This window comes from Odocoileus virginianus, chromosome 10 (genome assembly GCF_023699985.2).
Source record: "Odocoileus virginianus isolate 20LAN1187 ecotype Illinois chromosome 10, Ovbor_1.2, whole genome shotgun sequence".
In the NCBI taxonomy this organism is placed as follows: domain Eukaryota; kingdom Metazoa; phylum Chordata; class Mammalia; order Artiodactyla; family Cervidae; genus Odocoileus; species Odocoileus virginianus.
Genome location: NC_069683.1, coordinates 34,486,947 through 34,506,658, shown reverse-complemented (window position 1 = coordinate 34,506,658; position 19,712 = coordinate 34,486,947). Strand labels below are relative to the sequence as shown.

Genomic DNA, 19,712 nt, shown 5'->3' with positions numbered 1-19,712 from the left:
CAGTCAGCTCCTGGTCTTGTTTTTGCTGATTGCATAGAGCTTCTCCATATTTGGCCTCAAAGAATATAATCAATCTGACTTCAGTATTGGCCGTCTGGTGATGTCCATGTGTAGAGTCTTCTCTTGTGTTGTTGGAAGAGGGTGTTTGGTATGACCAGTACATTCTCTTTGCAAAACTCTATTAGCCTTTCCCCTGTTTCATTCTGCACTCCAAGGCCAAATTTGCTTGTTACTCCAGGTGTTTCTTGACTTCCTACTTTTATTATTGTAGCATAGCCTCACTTATCCTGATTGGTATAACATTTACATCAGATTAGAAACAGTTGAGGAAAAAATTTGTTAGCCAGAACACAGACTTGAGGAAGTCACCCACAACGTGGTTCAGAGAGATAAATTAATTTAAAATATGAAAGAAATGTTATAAGATATATGACATGGGATATAAAATAAAAAAGATTTGAAATACACTTATTAGGATATACATCAGGAGAGAAAATATTCAAATGAATTTCCCAGGAACTGAGAATTTTTCAGAACTAAAGAAAGACATGAATCATTGCATTTAGAAAGTACAGAGACTCCCAAGCAAAAGAAAAACACATCAAAGATAAACTTTAGAATCCCAAGGACAAAATGAAGATATTAAAAGTAACCAGAGAGAGAGGACAGATTATCTGCAGAGGAGTGACAATTCCCACAACCAATACCGACCAGTACCAGGAGACAATGAAGTAAAGTGTTGAAAGAGCTGAGAGAAAATAACTGTCAACCCAGAGATAATACTACCAACTAAACTGTCATGCAAGCTTAAGGGCTATGGAAAGACATTTTATGACAAAACTGAGAAATTTGACTTCTCACAGCCCCTTACCAAAAGAACAACTAAAGGATGCACTTAAGGAAAAATAAAATTGAGATCGAAAGAAGGTTGAATGCAAGAAGAGATGGTAATCAAAGACATTTGTAAACATGTAAGTAAATCTAAACAAATAGCCACTGTGTAAACCAACGGTCACAATAATTTGAGATTACAAAAACAAAGTGAAATAAAAATATTGAAAAACAATATAATTTAAGATTTGAAGGCATGATCATTGTTTTAAGGATGGTTCAGGAAGATTAGAGATCTTAATTAATTTAAATCTAAAGTCAAATAACATGTTAAAAATTTAAGGGGGCACACCAAAGATTACAACTAAAATATATAAATTCCAAATCAATTTAGGGAGGGGTAGTTAAAATAAATTTGATTTATGAAGCAAGGTAATTAGAAAATACAAAATAAGGTAGTAGAAATATATCAATTGCAAGAAATATAAACAGCTTAGAACTGTTGGTTAATAGAAAACCTCAGATTAGATTAAAAAAGATGTGTTTAATTATGTGCTTTTCAAGAGAGACACCTGAAATACATGAATGTGAGAAATAGAAAGCCATACAAGCTAAAGCAAACTGAATTGAGCTGTCAAAAACCTTTCTTTACACATATTTGTGTTTCCTAGTGGCAGTATTATCCATGTGTGGTGCTAAATATTTAACATAAATTTTATCATTTAATATATGTACTAAGCAGAAGAAAATCTGAGTATGCTGGTTTCCTTTGTTCAAAATTATTTTGTAGATGACATATTAAAATTACTGTTGTTAAGTTTCCATTTTTTATTGACACCACACCTTCCTTGCTCATAATTTCCTTGACTGTACACCCCTTGAATGACTAAGATGATCCAATAAACCCTGGTATTGCTAGGAGGAATCCTCATACACTCACCAGGGCATAATCCAGAGATGGTGCAGTGGTGTCAGGTGCAAGACCGAGACTTCTCATAGTGTCCAGAGGAGTTAGGTTGAAGGTCCTGTCCCCTAGAAACCCCATTCTGCAGGTGACTGTCTCAAAGGGTCAAGTGTCAAAGTCAGTGACCTCGGCACCTAGGCCCTTGGGGCATCCCTTGAGGGTCAGTTCTGGTCCATAGAGACCTTGGCTCAGTTTCTGTGATCGGCTTCCTGCTGGAGCCTACTCTGAAAACTTACCTGGCTTCTCTTCTCTGTTTCCTCCTCCTGCAGAAGACGGAGTCCCTCGCACAGCGCGGTCCATGTCCCTCTCCCTGGGAAAGGTATGCATATTCAAGGAAAACTGGGGAGAGAAAGAAATTTCTACAGTCAACCAGGAAATCATTCATTCTTGGATATACAAGTGCCAGAGAACCTCTGGACAGAGTTTCTCATTCAGCTTCCCACACTTGCTAGCTCATCCTCCAACCTTCCCTTGCTCTTGACTTCCCAGGCTGTACCATTTCTTTAATGAACATGAAATGATGCACACACTTTAGTATTGTCATAGATAGTTTTCCTATGCTAGTCAGGATTTCATACACTGTCAAATGACTAGGGGTCATTTTTGTTCCATTTCTTTAGGATCTGATTAATTAAAATCAGAATTGGGACTTCCCTGGCAGTCCAGTGGTTGGGAAACTTCACCTTCCAATGCAGAAGGTGTGGGTTTGATCCCTGGTTTCCTCACAGCTCAGTTGGTAAAGAATCCACCTGCAATGCAGGAGACCTGAGTTCGATCCCTGGGTTGGGAAGATCCCCTGGAGAAGGGAAAGGCTACTCATTCCAGTATTCTGGCCTGGAGAATTCCATGGACTGTATAGTCCATGGGGTCACAAAGAGTCGGACACGACTGAGCCACTTTCCCTTTCACTTCTCAGGGAGCCAAGAACCCGCATGCCTCATGGCCAAAAAACCAAATCATGAAACTGAATCAATATTGTAACAAATTCAATGAAGACTTTAGAAATGATACACATTTAAAAAATCTTTAAAAAATCAGAAGATGTTGAGAACTCACTCCTCAGTAATAAAAAAATTTGTTAATTTTGGCCACTCTCTCCACCCCAACCTCCACCGCCATCATTACCCTAAAGCCAGAATATCCAATGAATACAGCATTAGGAATTAGTAGGCATTCCCAGGCCTTTCTGAACTTTGGATGCTTCCTCTGTGACAGTGGATCCATTCTCTTCCCACAGAATATGCCCCGCCGGAGGGTCAGCGTTGCCGTGGTGCCCAAGTTTAATATCCTGAACCTGCCGGGCCAGTCACCCAGCTCATCCCCCATCCCCTCCTTACCAGCCCTGGTGAGTATCATGATGCTTGCCTCTCAGGCTCACAACCGTGGAGGTGACCTGGATGGGGCAGCATCAAAGAAGTGGGGAAATTCACAGCACAGATTCTGTGCTATAGGCTATAGGCTGAGAAACCTCAGCATAGACCAGGCCCCATGTCTTGCACTGCCCAGAGAAGAAGACATAGTATCCTTGAGCAAGGTGCTGGCCACTCAGAGAGTGTTCCTTGCAAAGTATATCTCTCTTCATGCTTAAACCAGAACCCTCCATTCCACAGTGGGTTTAAACAGCTGAAAGTTGCATTGTGGAGTAAGTGGTGCTGAGCTTTGAACCCTAGGTGCTCTGATTCCAGAGCCTGAGTTCTTCAACCCAGTGTTACCCTGCCTTGATTCATTACTGCACTGTTTACAACATTGAAAGATTGGACATAACCAGAATTTCCATTAATAAGAGATCTATGTAAGTAAATTATGAATAGCCCAATAAGGAGTTTCTATGTGGTTGCTAAATATAACGATTAAAATGTAAATTTTTATTTATTGGCATGAAGAAAGTCCATAATTTATTATAAACAAAAAGCAAAACCCCAGTATTTACAGTGTAACTCTGTTTTGTAGCTTTGAAAAAGTGTTTTTCTATGTGTAGACATAGAATATTCTGAAAGAATATATATGGAATTACAAATAATAGCTATTTCCGGGCAGTGGTAAAAACTCAGGCAATTTTAATTTTTTGATCCCTTTTTATATTTCTATAGTAAAACTGTATTACTTATAATTAGAAAAAAATGCATTTCAATTTTTTTTTAAACAAAGACTGTTCCTGTAAACTGTTTCAGAACTTTGTGAATCTGGTTAATCCTATTTAAAACTCTGTAAATTATTTCTCTAGTTGTTTCTGTATGCCCTGTTCATGATCAGCACTGTTCTACAAAGATCTAATCTGACTGTATAAGCAAGGAAAAGCTTTACTGTACTAGTAATAGGTGGCAATAACTCTAAAACTTCCTTCACTTCTTCTGACCTTGAGCATTTCAATCATCCATGAAGTCAATACAAACCCCCAAATCACTCACTAAAATAAAGCAATTTGAAAAAAAAATTTTGAAAAGGAGCTTCAAGAGTACTAGTTAGTATATTTTAATGGAGACTATTTCCCAAACTATACTAAATATACAATGTGGTTTCCAAATATACATTCCTTTAGACTAGGGATTGGCAATCAGGGCTGTCCATTAAAATCACACAGGATACTTCTAGACATTCAATGCCTAGGCCCTACCCCAGGATTCAGAGACCAGTCAGCCCTGGCTTCTTCTTTCCTAGCTCATCCCAGTTCAATATCTCCTGTTTTCTATTTAGTCAGAATCATCCAATGGGAAAGGCAACCCACCTGTCACCTCAGCACTGCCTGCACTTTTGGAAAAGTAAGTATGTCCATTTCCTTCTTAACTTTGGGGATCTTGGAGGAAAAGTTCTCCAACTCACCTTCCTCCCATCCTCACTCGCAAAATGCAGTGGGAGGCAAATTAAGTTCTAGGGGGAAATGAATGGTACTCTGAGACCCACAAAGATTTCAGACCCAGTTTGCAAAATTCCTGGACAAGGAAGATGCTGGAGATGAGTCTAAGTGTGCCTCAATCCTAGGAGAGCCCAGAGGAGACAGAAGCCTTCTTTATTCATTAGGATCCTTTGAGTTACAAGATACAAGAAAGCCCCAAATCAAAGGTGTTTAAATAGTAGGTGAGGCTTTTCCTGGTATGGCAGGGCCCCAGCTCAGCCTCTATAGTTTCCTTTTCTCTGCCCAGTTTGCGTGTTGACTTCATTAGCAGATTTGTGGCAAATGGCTAATGCCAGGTGTTTCATCCAGATATGACAACATCTTGAGGAAGAAGGGGCCATCTTGTCCCATGTTTGTTTCTTAGGAACCAGTCTTTCAGTCTTCCTTTTTGTCTTGTTAGCAGATTTGGAACATGGTCCCTTTCTAAACCAATCACAGGCAATGAGATTGTCGTCATAGTTTTAAACTATACCCTGGAGATGGGAAGAGAAGATCAGCTTCCCATGGAGCAAATGGCTCTATGAAGAAGAGCAAATTTCCAGGCAAAATCATGTTGCTGTTAGGAAACAGGAGGAAGAGTGAATAATGGGTTGGCAACAGACAGTTTCTGCTATACGTAACTTTTCTAGGCATCTATGCTATTTGCAGTTCTTTTCATTCTTAGCTGAAGCAAGGCAGGCTATTTCTACATACTCAGAGAAGTTTATAACTTGCTTTTCTAATTCTTTCATTTGCTTGCTGGAAACATCTGGATCACAGCTGCCACCTCTCAGAACTTTCCCCTTGTGTCTTTCTTCATTTGGTAGAACATACACCTCTATTCTTCCTTCTTCCTTGCCTTGAGACAGCTTTAGTACTTCATTTTTCATTGCTGTTAGAATAGTTTTGCTTGACCTGGCAAGGAAGGTCTGTGTCGTGTGCCTTTTTTTAGTACAGGCAAGCTCCCAGCTCCCCACCCCAGACTCAGCCTGTTTTCCTCACTTCTCAGTATATGCAACCACCAACCTATCACTCAGTGGTTCATTCTCTACCCATTAATCTTGACATTGGCTGGGCAGTTTTTCACCTTGCCACCTTACCCCGAGAAAGCTTACAGATCCTTCATGTTGAGTAGGGTGTTTTGCTTGTTTCTTTGTTTTTTTGGTCACTACAGGGACAGTGTAAAGGGCTGACAGACTCACAACCGTGTGGAGGTAATGGAGCCTACAGAATCTTGCCAAGTCCCTAGAGCCACAGTGTCCAGTCCATGGTCTCTGAATCTCTCCAGGAATGGTCATCTGATGCCCTGAGTGAGAAGCACGCTAAAATTCTCCCTTGAAGTCCCACCTTAGGACACACCAACCCCTTTTCCAAGAAGGCCCTAACAAGGCTCCATTCTCAACCCTCAACCTGTAGAGCCAGTCAAGGCAGAAGATCTATATCCCCTTTCTCCCCAGCAGACTTTTAGGATGGGGCAGGGCCTGTACTCTGTAGAACGAATGCTCAGGCCAGCTGAGAGCTTCCATCTGAGGCAGCAGAGATCATCAAGGATCTGAACTGTTCTTAAATAGGAGAAAATGAGGTACAAAACTGGGGACAGTAGGCAGCAGCCCTGAATCAGGGGTGGCAATGAATGAGGATCAGTGGCGGCAGCACCATTCCAAGGGTATAGAACCAGGAGAGACAGGGACAGAGTGAGGACTGAACCTAGTCGAGCAAGAAGCCCTGAAGAAGCAACTGTGTGCTGCTCATTCTTATGGGCTATTCAAAAAGACCACTGTGATACATTACCCATGCTATGGTTGACTTGCCTGTTGGGAATACGTCCAGTCTATAAAGATGACTGCTAAAAGGGGAGGGGCTATTCAAAAGATGAGGGATTCAGATTAGCAGCAACTCTCCGCTCTGGATTTCTTTCTTTCTTTTTTTTCTCTTTTCTTTCCCACTCTGAATTTCTAAAAGATGCTAAGTAATTTTGATCTAAATTTATGGAACTGGAAATATCTAATAGATTGCCAAGAGATCAGCAATGAGACAATCTGTGAGGGAAAATGAATTCATAATTTCCATTCTAACAGAAATACAGTTGTTTATAACTGCCTTTTCCAGACTGTTAAAGAGAAACAATGCATTATCAGTTAATATGTATTGCTATCTAGATTATTATATTTAAATGATCTCACATTTCCCTAAGCATACAATGATTGACAGGTAGGGAATTGGCTAGGCACAAGAAAGATGATGAGAAGATCATATTTCCTGTGGATAGTTCACAAGTAAATACCTGATCACAGACTGCACTCCCAATAATAACTTGAAAGAATTCCGAGCCTTGTTCTTCCAGATGACTTCACAGAAACCTGTTCTTCACTCAACAGAGGTCTAGGAACCTGTAGACTTAGAGGAAAATAGAGAGAGTGATATTTTAAATTAGTATTAAAGATTAAAATAGAATAAGGCCCAAGAACAGTTTCATAACTTGAAAAAGCTATTTATTCATATTCTTTCGTTTCTTCACCAATTAATGACCAAAACCCAGGCACCTGGAATGCACTCAAGGAGCTCACAGGATAATGGGAAAGACAGATAGAAAACAACCTATTGCAATATAGTGTAATGAATGATATCAGAAGGAAGAACAGGTTATAAGGAAACAACACACAAGAAAATGAGCACATCACCCAGTTTTGGTAATGGGGATTGCTTAGAAAACATTTCCTCTAGGAATTTATGTTAAAAGTGAAACCTGAAGGTTATAATAGTTAACCAGGTAACTAGGAGGTTAATGACATTCCAGGCACTAAGGCAATAAAGTATGGAGTAATCAAGGAATAATATTGAAGATAATGAGAATTACTCTTATTATTTACTGCATGCTTACTTTATGCCAAGTTCTGCTCTAATTGCTTTACATTAATGATCTCCTTTAATCCTTGTAATACCATGAGGAAGGTATACTATTAATATCTTTGTCTTATAGATGAGGAAACTGAAACTCAGAGAAACCATCACATACCTGAGGATACACAGCTAGTAGATAATAGATCTCATGTGCTTAACCTCTTAATAGACACTCCAACTGGAAAAATGGGAAGAAATTTGGTGTGACATGCAAGAAGGGAGTGGATTTAAGGGCTATTTTTGAAAAAGTTCCTGTGAGCTATTGTGAAAAAACTTTGTGACTGGGCGTGGAGTGGAGGGTGGAGTGGGTGGGAGTGCAAAGTTCTCACAGAGCCATTCACTGAAGGATCAGTACCATCATAAATGCGGATGGTGCACAGGGCTGGCTTCATAAAAGGGGCCATTATATTGCGATAGCACAGAGCAATTCTCTCTTTATTCTGTAAAATAACCATTTTCTACATTTTTGAAGCAGTCGAGATAATTGCTTAAAGATTTTATATGACATTAAATATATACAGTTAAGCAGTTCCCCTTTGCTGATAGTATTCTGGAATGGATTAGCCCTCAATCAACCTATTAGTGAACTCCAGGAACCTGGGGCTGAGTAACCGAGAATAAGGAAGTTCTTGTAGCCAAGGTCCCCCAGGCTGGACTTGTCTGAGGGAACCTTGGTAATGGGGGTGGCTTACAGACATAGCTGAGTCCGAGAAGGTAAGATCTGACCATGGGAAAGGACTGGAGTCGCTTTCAAATACTGTTGACCACGTGGGAAAAATAGAATCTAATATATCTACAGGTCAAACAACACATTTTGACTAAATATCTCTTCACATTACTGAGAGCTAAGCACAATGGCAAACATTTTTGACCCAGTGGACAAGAGAGAACAATGAGCCTCATTCTAATCAGTCGTCTCAGGAAGAAAGCACACAAGATTATGAACTGGGAACAGATGCCAAGATCCATGAGTGTCTGGCCCAGAAATCTCTAGGTGGGCACAGGCTGTGCTCAGCTCCAAGTTTACAACCATGCGTAGGGATTCCTTCAGCTCAGTCCAAACACTGAGTTCTCAGGAAAGAGTCATTTACATAGAAGACCTGCCCATTTGGTAAGATTAACTGGCAGGGGATGAGCCACAGTGAAGGCAATACAGCTCAGCAAACACTTAAAGGCATTTCCCATGTGCTAAGCATCATTCAAACGGAAACACAGTCTTTCTCTGCAATCACAGTCTTACAGAAGGAAGAGCATGTGTATAAAAGTGCCATAGCTCTGAGTTATGCTGTAAAAGAGGTTTCCTGAGGGTATAAAGGGGGAGAGAGATCAAATTTAACCAGAGGGTATGAGAGAGAGGAAAACATTAGCAAGAGTTCTGCAAAGGTAAATATATTTGAACAAAGCCTTTGAAGTGCACGGGGAGAAGATTCCAGATAGTTGGAGAAGATATTTAAGGAACTATAAGCTCAGTCTAGGGGCTTCCCTGATAGCTCAGATGGTAAAAAAAAATCTGCAGTAAAAGAAACCTGGGTTCGATCCCTGAGTCAAGAAGAAACCCTGGAGAAACGAATGGCTACCCATTCCAATATTCTTGCATGGAGAATTCTACAGACAGAGGAGCCTGGTGGGCTACAGTCCATGGGGTTGCAAAGAGTCAGACATAAATGAGCAACTAACACACACACAGGCTCAGTCTAGGGGTCAGGAAATAACTGCAAACATTTTACCCCCTACCATATTTTGTAAGGGCTTCCCTCATAGCTCAGTCAGTAAAGAATCTGCCTGCAATGCAGAGACCCGGGTTCGATTCCTGGGTCAGGAAGATCCCCTGGAGAAGGAAATGGCAACCCACTCCAGTATTCTTGCCTGGAGAATCCCATGGACAGAGGAGCCTGGCCGGCTACAGTCCATGGGGTCACAAGAGTTGGACACGACTTAACTGACTAAACCACCACCACCACATTTTGTAAAAGAATGGCTTTCCCTGCCCTTGGCTGTAGCTCTGTTTCTCTGCTCTTTTCCAATCGTTTGGAAAAATAAGAAATTGTACATTAGGCAGAGGTCATGTAGAAGGGAGTGGATAATGTGATTTTTAAAAGGAGAAATGTTATGAATAGCTATTTTTAGAGTGTTCTTTCTTGTTCACAATGGGTTTTGGTTTCCAACCTGATCAAATGTAAATTTTACAAGGCCTGAAGGAAACTAAGACGAGGAAACTGATGCCGAGAATGAGGAGACTCACTCATGAAGCCTGGCTGAAAGGTCGGGGAGGGTAGCAGCTGTGAGCTTCAGAGTCCTGGCTGCAAAGCCCTAGTCACTGTTCTGCCTCGTTTGTGGTCTCTGCCATGAAAAGACTTCCATTGGAATTCCAGGCCCCTAGGTGAGCTGCAGGACCCATAGAGAAGGCACGGCCATCAGGATATTTCCTTTCAACTCGTGATTTCATACCTCAAATGGACTCCTGGCACCATCAGCTATCCTACTTTAATCGAACACATTTGTCCCCCTTACCTCCACCTCATGATGCTTACACCTTCTCTTCCCTCCTCAAGATTGCCTAGCCTCCCTACTTCTCACTTTTAGTAGATGACCTTGTTTTTCCACTTTATAGAGAAAATTTGAGCTCTTGGATGAGAAGATTCCTCTTATCTTCCTTTTCCAGATTCCCAGCCCACCATCTCCATCACCTTCCTGCCTTTGTTATGACTAAGAAGTTTCTCTACCTTTCTAAGGTCTGTCCCTACTTTCCTTTTCAACAGATTTATTTCTTTGGTTCTCCATTTTCTCTCATCCCCTCTACTGAACCATTTCTATCCACATTCAAATGTGTTTTTGTCCTTTGACCCACTTCTTCAGCTACACCGTCCCCCTACTTCCGGTCCTTGTCAGTTTCCTGTGTCTATGTCTTCACCTTCCTCACCTCCCAGTCTTCACTCAGCCCTTTCCAATCTGTCTTTGGCTCCTACTGTGTCACCAGAGCTCTTCTTGACCTCCATGGTATCCATTCCAAGAGTCACTTTTCCTATACACATCTGAGTCAGATTCTCAGAAGTGTGTGTGTGAGACAATGCTCTCTCCTTGACATGCTTTCCATGTTCGGGTCGGGCGGGGGAAGAGGGTCCCATTGCTCGCCACTTAAAAAATCAATAAAGTGGTAGAAAGGAAAATGCCTTTCATCAGAATGCTGGTAGTCTGTGAAGATGGTGGACTCACTGCCCCCCAAAACCACCTCCGAAGATCCTGCATGGCCAGGAAACCTTTAAAGGGACGGAGGGAAGTCATCTCAGTTAATCATTGGGATGGGGGTCGGAGTGGTCACTATCCCCCCACTGCATGTAGTCTCATTGACTCTAGATGTTATATTGTTCACGCAGTTTGGTCACATGGTTTGTTTGGGAGATGACTGAAGGGGGAGCTAGGGAAGAGATCTGGTCATCTGTTACTTATTCTTCATTTCTACCTCTTTGATCTATAGGAGGAACCAAAAAGTTAGGCAAGTTGTGCTTGAGCCAGAGATAAGTAGAGCATGGTGGCGCCTGGTTTAAAAATTAGTTACAGGGACTTTCTTGGCAGACCAGTAGCTCAGACTCTGAGCTTCCAACACAGGGTGGGGTGGGGTGGGGTGGGGTGGGGTGGGGTAGGTTGATTCCTGGGTGAGGAACTAAAATCCCACATGCTGTGTGACATGAATAAATGAATGAATGGTTAGTCACAACATAGCTTTGCTAAAGCGACAAGAAAAGGGGCTTCCTGCTGAAGGCGGTTTCCCACAAAGAGCCGCTTACACTCTCTCAGCTCCCAGGACTCCACACTCTCCGGGTTCTCCTCTTACCTCTCTGGCTCCTACTTCTCAGCTCCTTCGCAGGGTCCTCCTTCTCTACCTGAGCTAAGCGTGGACATGCATGTGGCTTGGTCCTGGGTCATCTCATCTTTCCTCATACTTGTCCCTAGACATTCTTTTCCATTCCTCTGGCATTAAGTACCAGCTATCTTCTGAGTATCTCCAAGACAGTCCAGAGCTCTCCTCTTACACACTATGGTACATACAACTACCAACTTGACATCTCCACCTAGATGCCTCACAGGCCTCAGAAATATGTCTTGTCCAGAAGTTAACTCTTACTTCATTGCCTCTCTTCAGTCCCTCAAACTTCACATCTTTTATATCTCAAGGTCTTCACACATCTGCATCCTCTACCTGGGATGATCTTCCCTCTGCCATAGACATGGATGGTTTCTCATCTTTCAGGTCTGTTATTCCATCTCCGAGAGGCCTTTTCTAGCCACTCAATCTAAGCAGATTCTTCCCTTGTTATTTTCCGTCATTGCCCAGAGTTTGTTTCTCTCCTAAAAGTCATCACAATTTGTAATTAATTTTATTTATTTTTGTGTGTGTGTGACTTGTTTGGGCATTTTCTCCTGCTGTGCTCCATGTTGGCTAAGACTTTTTCTTTTGTTTTCTAATGTCTCCCCTGAACATTACAAGGTGCCTGTGACTTAATCCTGGGTAGATATTTCAATGAATGAAACAGAAAATGGACTGCAGGGATGGGATGACTCTGAACATCTGGTCCACCCCCATCTTCTTCCTCTTAGTGCCCTGGAGCTCCCAATAGCTGTCTGTCTACTCACAGCATCTCCTGGAATAAGAATGAAAGTCGGTTTGAGAGCAGGAGGGAAAAGGGGTGCTGGTACAGTACTGATGTTTGGGGGTCTAGGGAGGATTCATGGACCAGGGCCTTTAAAAAAAAATCTTATCTCAAGATAGAAAGATTGAAATAGATTCAACCCAAATGAGCTTCCTCACTTCTGGCCAGGAACAGGCCAAAGACACGGTTTGGTTTTCAGATGCCCTATCTGTCCCTGAAAGGATGTCCTGTACTTGCCTTCTCACTAGTGGAAAGACGAATGGGGACCCAGATTGTGAATCCTCTGCTTCTGTGCCGACTCCAAGCTGCCTGGAGGGGATCAGCCAGGAGGCTAAGGCCAGGATGGAGGAAGAAGCCTACAACAAGGGGTGAGTCAGCTGTCAGCCGCCCTGAGGTCACCTGGATACCTTCCCACCGACCTTTCCTGCTTCTTAAAGGATTTAGGGAAGCAACTCATGGCCCCAGGACCTCCTTGCCTGAGTAAGGAGTTATATAGGAAAGAGCAGTACTGTTCCACAGGAAAGACAGGAGGAAATGGGGCAAGAGGGTGTGGTTAGATAATAACCAGACTGCCCTCTTTTTAGGCATAAAGCCACCAGAATGATCCGGAAGTCAAAGGCTCTGGGTGGGTTCCTCTTGGTGGTGCCTGAGGCTTCCTGACACATGCCCAGAGCAGTCACGCCGCTGCCAGCAGTGTCCTGGAGCAGCTGCAGCCCCACTTCCTAGAACTGCCCCAGTCATCCCTTCTTCTTGTCACAGGAGTCTCCTCAACTTCTAGCCACTCCCTTCTCCAGTTGAGCTTCAATAGCATCTTTGGCCTGTTGTCAGTCACTGGTGGGACAGAATACTGAGCAGGGCCCCAGCCCAGCCAGGTAAAGAATTACCTCTGACCAGGCACTGCACCCTGAGCTTCTTGCCCCGGAGCCCCTGAGGGAGATGCGGCCTCTCTCTGACCGGGAACCTGTGGGCTTTGGTGTGATGGCACCTGCACCACAGTGGGGTTTGCCCCAGCCCAACTTTGCTGGCCTTAAACACTCGGTTGTTAGACGAGTGAAAAGTATGTTCAGGGTGATATTAATCCTGGGAGAAGGAAGTCAGAAGATTTCTCTCGAAAAGCCTGTCTTTTCACCCATACCTGTCCTCTGTACTTAGAATGGAGGGGAGTGAATGCTTCCATTGGCTTTGTGACCATTTACTGAGAACTTGTGTGCATTTCACTTCTGCAAAGCTTCCCAACAGGCCTGTGTATGAGCACCTTCCCTAGGCCAAGCTATACTCTTGTCACTTTCTCAAAACGCTCCGCCACCGAGCAATGGGCGCCAGCCCCTCCCCTTCACAGGGGCGTAGCCACGGCTCCAAGGCCACACAGAGAGCAGATGCAGTCCTCAGTCCTCTCAGGTGGTTTGTTGGAGATGAATCTAGCCAGGAGACTGCACCCACATTTTTTCCCTATCTGTTTTGTCACACTTTCGCATAAACAGGAAGGAGGACTGGGGGTGAAGGGAAATCGTCCTGATGTGAGCCACCGTGGGATGTGGTGGCTTTTCCCTATTGTGTGGAGCCACAGGAAGTGAGTGCAGAATCACTGCAAGTGCTCAGTGCCCCTCCTCTGGCAACTCGGGAAAGGATGCTCTGCATCTGCTGGCCTTTCCAGACTCAGTTGTTCATTGTGGCCTTCCAGATACCAGGAAGGTCTAAAGAAAACCAAGGAGCTTCAAGACCTGAAGGAGGAGGAAGAAGAACAGAAGAGTGAGATCCCCGAGGAGCCGGAAGAGGCAGAAGAAACTGAGGAAGAGGAAAAGGAGCAGAGAAGCAGGTTGGAGCTCTCACAGTTGCTAAAATGGGTCTCAGTTCCCTTCACTGCACAATGTCCCTAGAGGGGCCAGCCCAAGGCAGTCTAGGGCCTAAGTGAGCAGCCAACAGAAACCGAGAGGGAACTCATGTTGGAGGAGGAGGCAGAGGGAATCCCAAAGAGTCCAAGTAGTTAACAAGGGGGTGTTGGCAAGGGTTTAGGGGTCAGTGGTGGCCAAGGGTGGGGTCAGGAGTTCCTAAGAGCTGAGAAAATGCAAGGGACCACAGTTAACTTACTGCCCAGCCATCCCCATGAGAGATCCAAGGTCAAGGGAGTTGGCCTGAAGCCCTAGAGGAGGATGGGGTGGAGAGAACACATGGAGATATGATATGTGGCAACCATGAGTCTCCAAAAGGTTCCTTCCATGGTGACCACACAAATTTGGTCATCTGGACAGTGTTTTTACTTTGGATTGGAAAAACTCAGATTTTTTTTTTTAACATACTTTATACTTTAAGTGCATTTTCTGCAAAATTATGAAAAAGTCTATGTAACATGTAGATAAAGGTAATGTAGATCCAGCATCTTCCCCGACCTGTGCCCTATGGATCTAGTGACAAATTGACGTCCTGGATTTTAATGGAGGACCCCAATTTTGTATATCTGGCCCTGTTATCTCTATTGGAGAAGGAAATGGCAACCCACTCCAGTGTTCTTGCCTGGAGAATCCCAGGGAAGGGGGAGCCTGGTGGGCTGCCGTCTATGGGGTCTCACAGAGTCAGACACGACTGAAGTGACTTAGCAGCAGCAGCAGCATTATCTCATTATTTAATCTAGAAGTCTTGAGTCTTGGATTTTTAAAATGTAGTTACGGCTAACTTGGAACACTTCACCAAAATTACTGCTTTTAGACTCCCAGGTTACCTTCAGTCCAGGATGATTTTAGTCAAAAATGATCAATTAATCTAATCAACTGTTTCATTTAGGATGGGTATGCTGTCTGTCTCATTGCTAAAAGACTCTGGAAATCATATGCATGCCATATCATGTAATAAAATGCAGATTTGAAGTGAGATGGATATGCTTCAAAGCATATAAGAACAAGCAGAAGAGCCCAGTTGGAAGATTCAACCAGAGTAAGAGGCATTAGCCTGCATGAGTCAACTCCAGTGTTCATGGGAAGAGAAAGTGTTTCACAGTTGGAAACAAACCTGTGCTAGGATGCACTACCTCTTCTAGGGAGAGAAGCCCAGTGTTCACAGTCAAAGCACAGTCCCTGCTCTGAGTGACTGGGCCCTGTCTGTCTCGGTCTTCTCTCCCTCCTGGGGGTCCTCTGTTCTCGTTTTGTGAGCCACCACACTGTCTCCTCTCCTTTAATTCAGTCAAGCCCAGGCCTGACAACAGCCCTTTCTTTGGCTCCCTTCAAAACAAAAGACAGGCTGGGACTTCTAACCCTTCCAAACACCAAGAAAAAAACAAAAGGAACAGAACACAGAGAGTACATGGAATATAAACAAATTGGCTGGAAACCTCATCTAGCTGGTTTGATCTTGGGTCATTGGCGGCTCCCTCCTAATTCGTGAAATCTCAGCAGAAGAGAGGCTGTGCCCAGCTCTCCTCCTGTCTAGCTCTTGGTCAGCAGTGCACGGTAACGGCTGCCCTTCACATCCATCATCCAAGAGGGTTCTCTTGGTCCTGCTGATCCTGAAAGGCCTTGTTCTCGCTCCCAACCCCTGCTCCCTCTCAGATTCATTTTCTGATCTTAAGAACATGCCTGGACCTCAGGGAATGGATACCAGGCATCAGCACACCCTCAGAAGGGTCCTTAGCACATGGTGCAGCTTCACCTGTTCAGGCTCAGCAGTGTGGCATCATCTTCTCCATAACGACTGACACTGCTCTCATAGAAACTGCCCACTCACAGTCACAGGATCCCTTCCTCACCCATCACCCAATCCAGACCAATACTGAGAGCCATTGTCTTGAATGCCAGACAATCCATTCATCCTCAAGTCCCTAACACACACAGTTGCCTGCAGGCACCTCTACTTAAGCATAATTCCCACTACGAAATTTTGGCATCTCACTAACAAGCAGGGTCTGAAGTTGTGAAAAGTTCTATGTCCTATTTAGTGCATTTTAAAAACACTGGGATCACCCCAGCAGCCAACCCTTTATTTAAGACATTCAACCTCAAACACCAGAGTCTTTGTCTGAATCTCTCCTCCATTATAATAATATAATCTGTTCTCAATATTACTTTCTGGAGGATCAGCTTCAGTGAACTTTGGGTGAATCAACCCAGTATCTTAACTATATTAAAACGGAGAGCACAGGTCTTCTAACATTTGTGTAATACACTGGATGAATGAGACTCTTCAGATGCAACAGAAAACTGTTGTCTTGGCTCCCAGTGTCTCTTCAAAACTGCTCCATGGGGTTAAGATGATATTAGGCAGACTCTTTTACTTTTCCAATAACTCTCAGAAAATAGAAGTCCTCTGGTCAACTTTAAATCCCAAGAATAACCTCATTTCAGTCATTTAAATGGCTAGATCCCTGAAATAGTCAAAATCCTGAACTTAAAAAGTTCAACCTTCTACCCATCCCTTCCTGCCTCCAGTCAACTTGGCTCTGCTTCAGGAAGGAAGCGTATAGTGGGGACAGAGTTGACTTCTTGCTCTCTCTCACTCTTGCCCTCAACCAAGCTTAGCTAATGCAGCACCTGACCTCTCCGGGGCTGGGAAAGGGGACAGAGATTAAGGGTAGGAAAGGTATTACTTCACTGGTCTTATTGTGAGCGGGCTCCAGGCCTTAGCAGAGATTTAAAGCTGATTTTTAAAAAATATTTATTTTTACTAATTTATTTGGTATGACAGGTCTTAGTTGTGGCTTTGTGGGATCTATTTCCCCGACCAGCAATTGAACCCGGGCCCCCTGCATTGGGAGCTCGGGGTCTTAGCCACTGGACGAGGGAAGTCCCCTGATGTTCTGATTTTGTTCAGTGTGGTGTCTTATGGAAACTTCAGAGAACCCCACAAACACACCATTACTGAGGATCTCTCAACTGCAATTCCCTTTGTGAGGTCAAATGCGGCTCTTCTGGCTGGTTACTTATAATCTCTCTCAATCCTTGGGCAGCTGGAAGTGTACCTTCTGTGCTCAGCTTCTGGGTAGTGTTTCCAGGTCTATGACATCCTGTGCCACCTTTCCTTCTCCTGTCTATACCCAGTTGAAGTGAAATATGCATCTCTGGCCCCCTAGGGGTGAGAGGATGGTTCTTGCTCTCATGCCCCCTGTTCAGACAGCATCAAATAGTTCAGCAAGATTCTCATTCTTCAGATTCCTCGGGTGGGAGTCACACAGCAGTCCACTCACCATGTGCCCAAACTGCAGTGTATTGAGCTCCCCACGCAGCATCTCCTAGCCCAGGTGAGGGAGGAGTAGGTAGACCTCAGAACAATCAAAAATTTATTTCCAAAGGAATTCTATTTCTAATCAATAATTCTATTTCTAACCATTTTTATAGACTTTAAATGGGTAACCAGCTGAGGGTCACAAAGCCTATCTTGCCCTCTTCCTTCCCAATCCCTCTAAAGGATGGGGTGAGAGTGGGATTCTTCCAGCTCCAGCAGCTTGTTTTGGGGCCTAGAGAAATACAGTCCAAAAGAAAGACTGTGCCATAGCATCCAACTGTATCTTAATAGATATTAAGGAATCAAAATGGTGCCAAAAGAAAATAAGCTTCCATTTCCAAATTCTCTCTCCCCTACAGTTATGAAAATAGCCAATAATTTTCACCTTGGCTCGTGTGCTCACTGTTTTGCTTTGCTTAACTGCTTCTGAAACAATTATCAGTGGTTTCTCATGGGGAAAAGAAATCAATCAATGCTTTAGCATCCAAGACAGATACTCTGAGCATCTGATCCCTTTGTACAGATGGTATTTGTTTAATCTTTCTACCCATCGTAAGGCATCTAGAGCTGTCTACTTCTCAGCAAGTGGCCTGCATATTTCAGGGTCTATGTGAACCTCAAGATCTGGAGAAGGCCCTCCTGTCACTTCTCACCTTCTCCATTTAGTGATGCTCAGTATTCTCAGTTTTAGATAGATAGATCGATCGATCTGGAATTAGAAACAGGAAGAAATTCCAGTGTAATGAATGTGTGTAATGAAAGCTTTAAGAATGGACTCTTACAAGTGGGCCATCTGACCAAATGTCTTTTCACTTCAGTTGCTCAGTCGTGTCCAACTCTTTGCGACCCCATAGACTGCAGCACACCAGGTTTCCCTGTCCATCACCAACTCCCAGAGCTTGTTCAAACTCAGGTCCATTGAGTCAGTGATGCCATCCAACCATCTTTTCACTAGACCACAAAAAAAGAGTGGAAAAGTTGAAAGGTAGTCAGGAAGAGAAGAAGGAAAGGAGGGGGGAAAGAAAGTGAAAGTGAAGTCGCTCAGTTGTGTCCAACTCTTTCCAAACCAATGGACTGTAGCCTACTAGGCTCCTCTGTCCATGGAATTTTCCAGGCAAGAGTACTGGAGTGGGCTGCCATTTCCTTCTCCAGGGGATCTTCCCAACCCAGGGATCAAACCTGGGTCTCCTTCATTGCAGGCAGACACTTTACCATCTGAGCCACCTGGGAAGCCAAGGGTGCGGGGGGGGACACAGGCAAAGAGCAGAGGTGAGGGGATGAATGGCAAAGAGAAGAGAGAGAAAGCTGAGAAGGGAGAGAAAGGTGTGGAGCGACCAGAGAAAGTGGAGGAAGAGATATTTGGAAAGGAAGATTTATTTTAAATTTATATATATATTTTTTTTAATTGAAGGATAATTGCTTTACAGAATTTTGTTGTTTTCTGTCAAACCTCAGCATGAATCAGCCATAGGTATACGTATATCCCCTCCCTTTTGAACCTCCCTACCATCTCCCTCCCCATCCGAGCCCTCTAGGTTGATACAGAGCCCCCATTTGAGTTTCCTGAACCATACAGCAAATTCCTGTTGGATGTCTATTTTACTGGGAAGGAAGATTACTAGGACTGAGGAAATACTTGAATAAGTCACCCTGAGGTTGCAGGAGGCTAGGCGTTCTCTGGAAGCCCCTGGGATGGTTTGAAGTGAGCTCTTGAGGTTTCTGGTTCCATGTCATTTATTATTCAACATCAAGAGTCTTCTAGGAGTTTATCACAGTCCTTCCACTCTGGACATGGTCATATGTGGAACTGAGCACAACAAATTATGCATCTGAACATGGAGGCAGGGAACAGGTTATAACTTGGAGCTGATCACTATGTTAGTGACACTAAGTACAGAAAAGATGCTGGGCCTGCATGGATGCATGGGAGTCTGGGTCAGCGCCTTGGGGGAGTTCAGATGTCAATGACCATCTCATGAATAGATGAGGGCATGTGTGAAAGGCTGAATGATCACACACACAGAGTGGTCTAGCCCAGTCACTCCTAATATAAAGGTTATGGACTGTTAGCATCAGAATCACCTGGGTAAATGTTTTAAACTGTAGACTCTTAGACCATACCTTTGAAGATTCTTAGTCTGTAGTCCTGGGGTATGTTGAATAATTACTGCTAAGCAACTCTGCACAGCTGAGTTTGAGAACCACGGCTCAAGACAACATGGAAAGTATTCCAGATGGAAGTGTGGGTCAGGGCATCTTATATGTGTCCAATATACTAAACCCTCCA

General features: G+C 43.6%; 1 protein-coding gene across 4 annotated transcripts in view; it reads left to right on the top strand.

The window, feature by feature from the left end:
• Positions 1-19,712, top strand: part of IRAG1 (inositol 1,4,5-triphosphate receptor associated 1) — a 132,608-nt gene that overhangs the window by 109,358 nt on the left and 3,538 nt on the right. For all 4 annotated transcript variants that reach the window (XM_070473383.1, XM_070473382.1, XM_020911116.2 and 1 more), the window contains exons 16-20: positions 2,065-2,114; positions 3,033-3,140; positions 4,490-4,554; positions 12,466-12,585; positions 13,899-14,033. In XM_070473383.1, the coding sequence (XP_070329484.1) occupies positions 2,065-2,114; positions 3,033-3,140; positions 4,490-4,554; positions 12,466-12,585; positions 13,899-14,033 (478 nt within the window). The remainder of the gene's footprint in view (positions 1-2,064; positions 2,115-3,032; positions 3,141-4,489; positions 4,555-12,465; positions 12,586-13,898; positions 14,034-19,712) is intronic.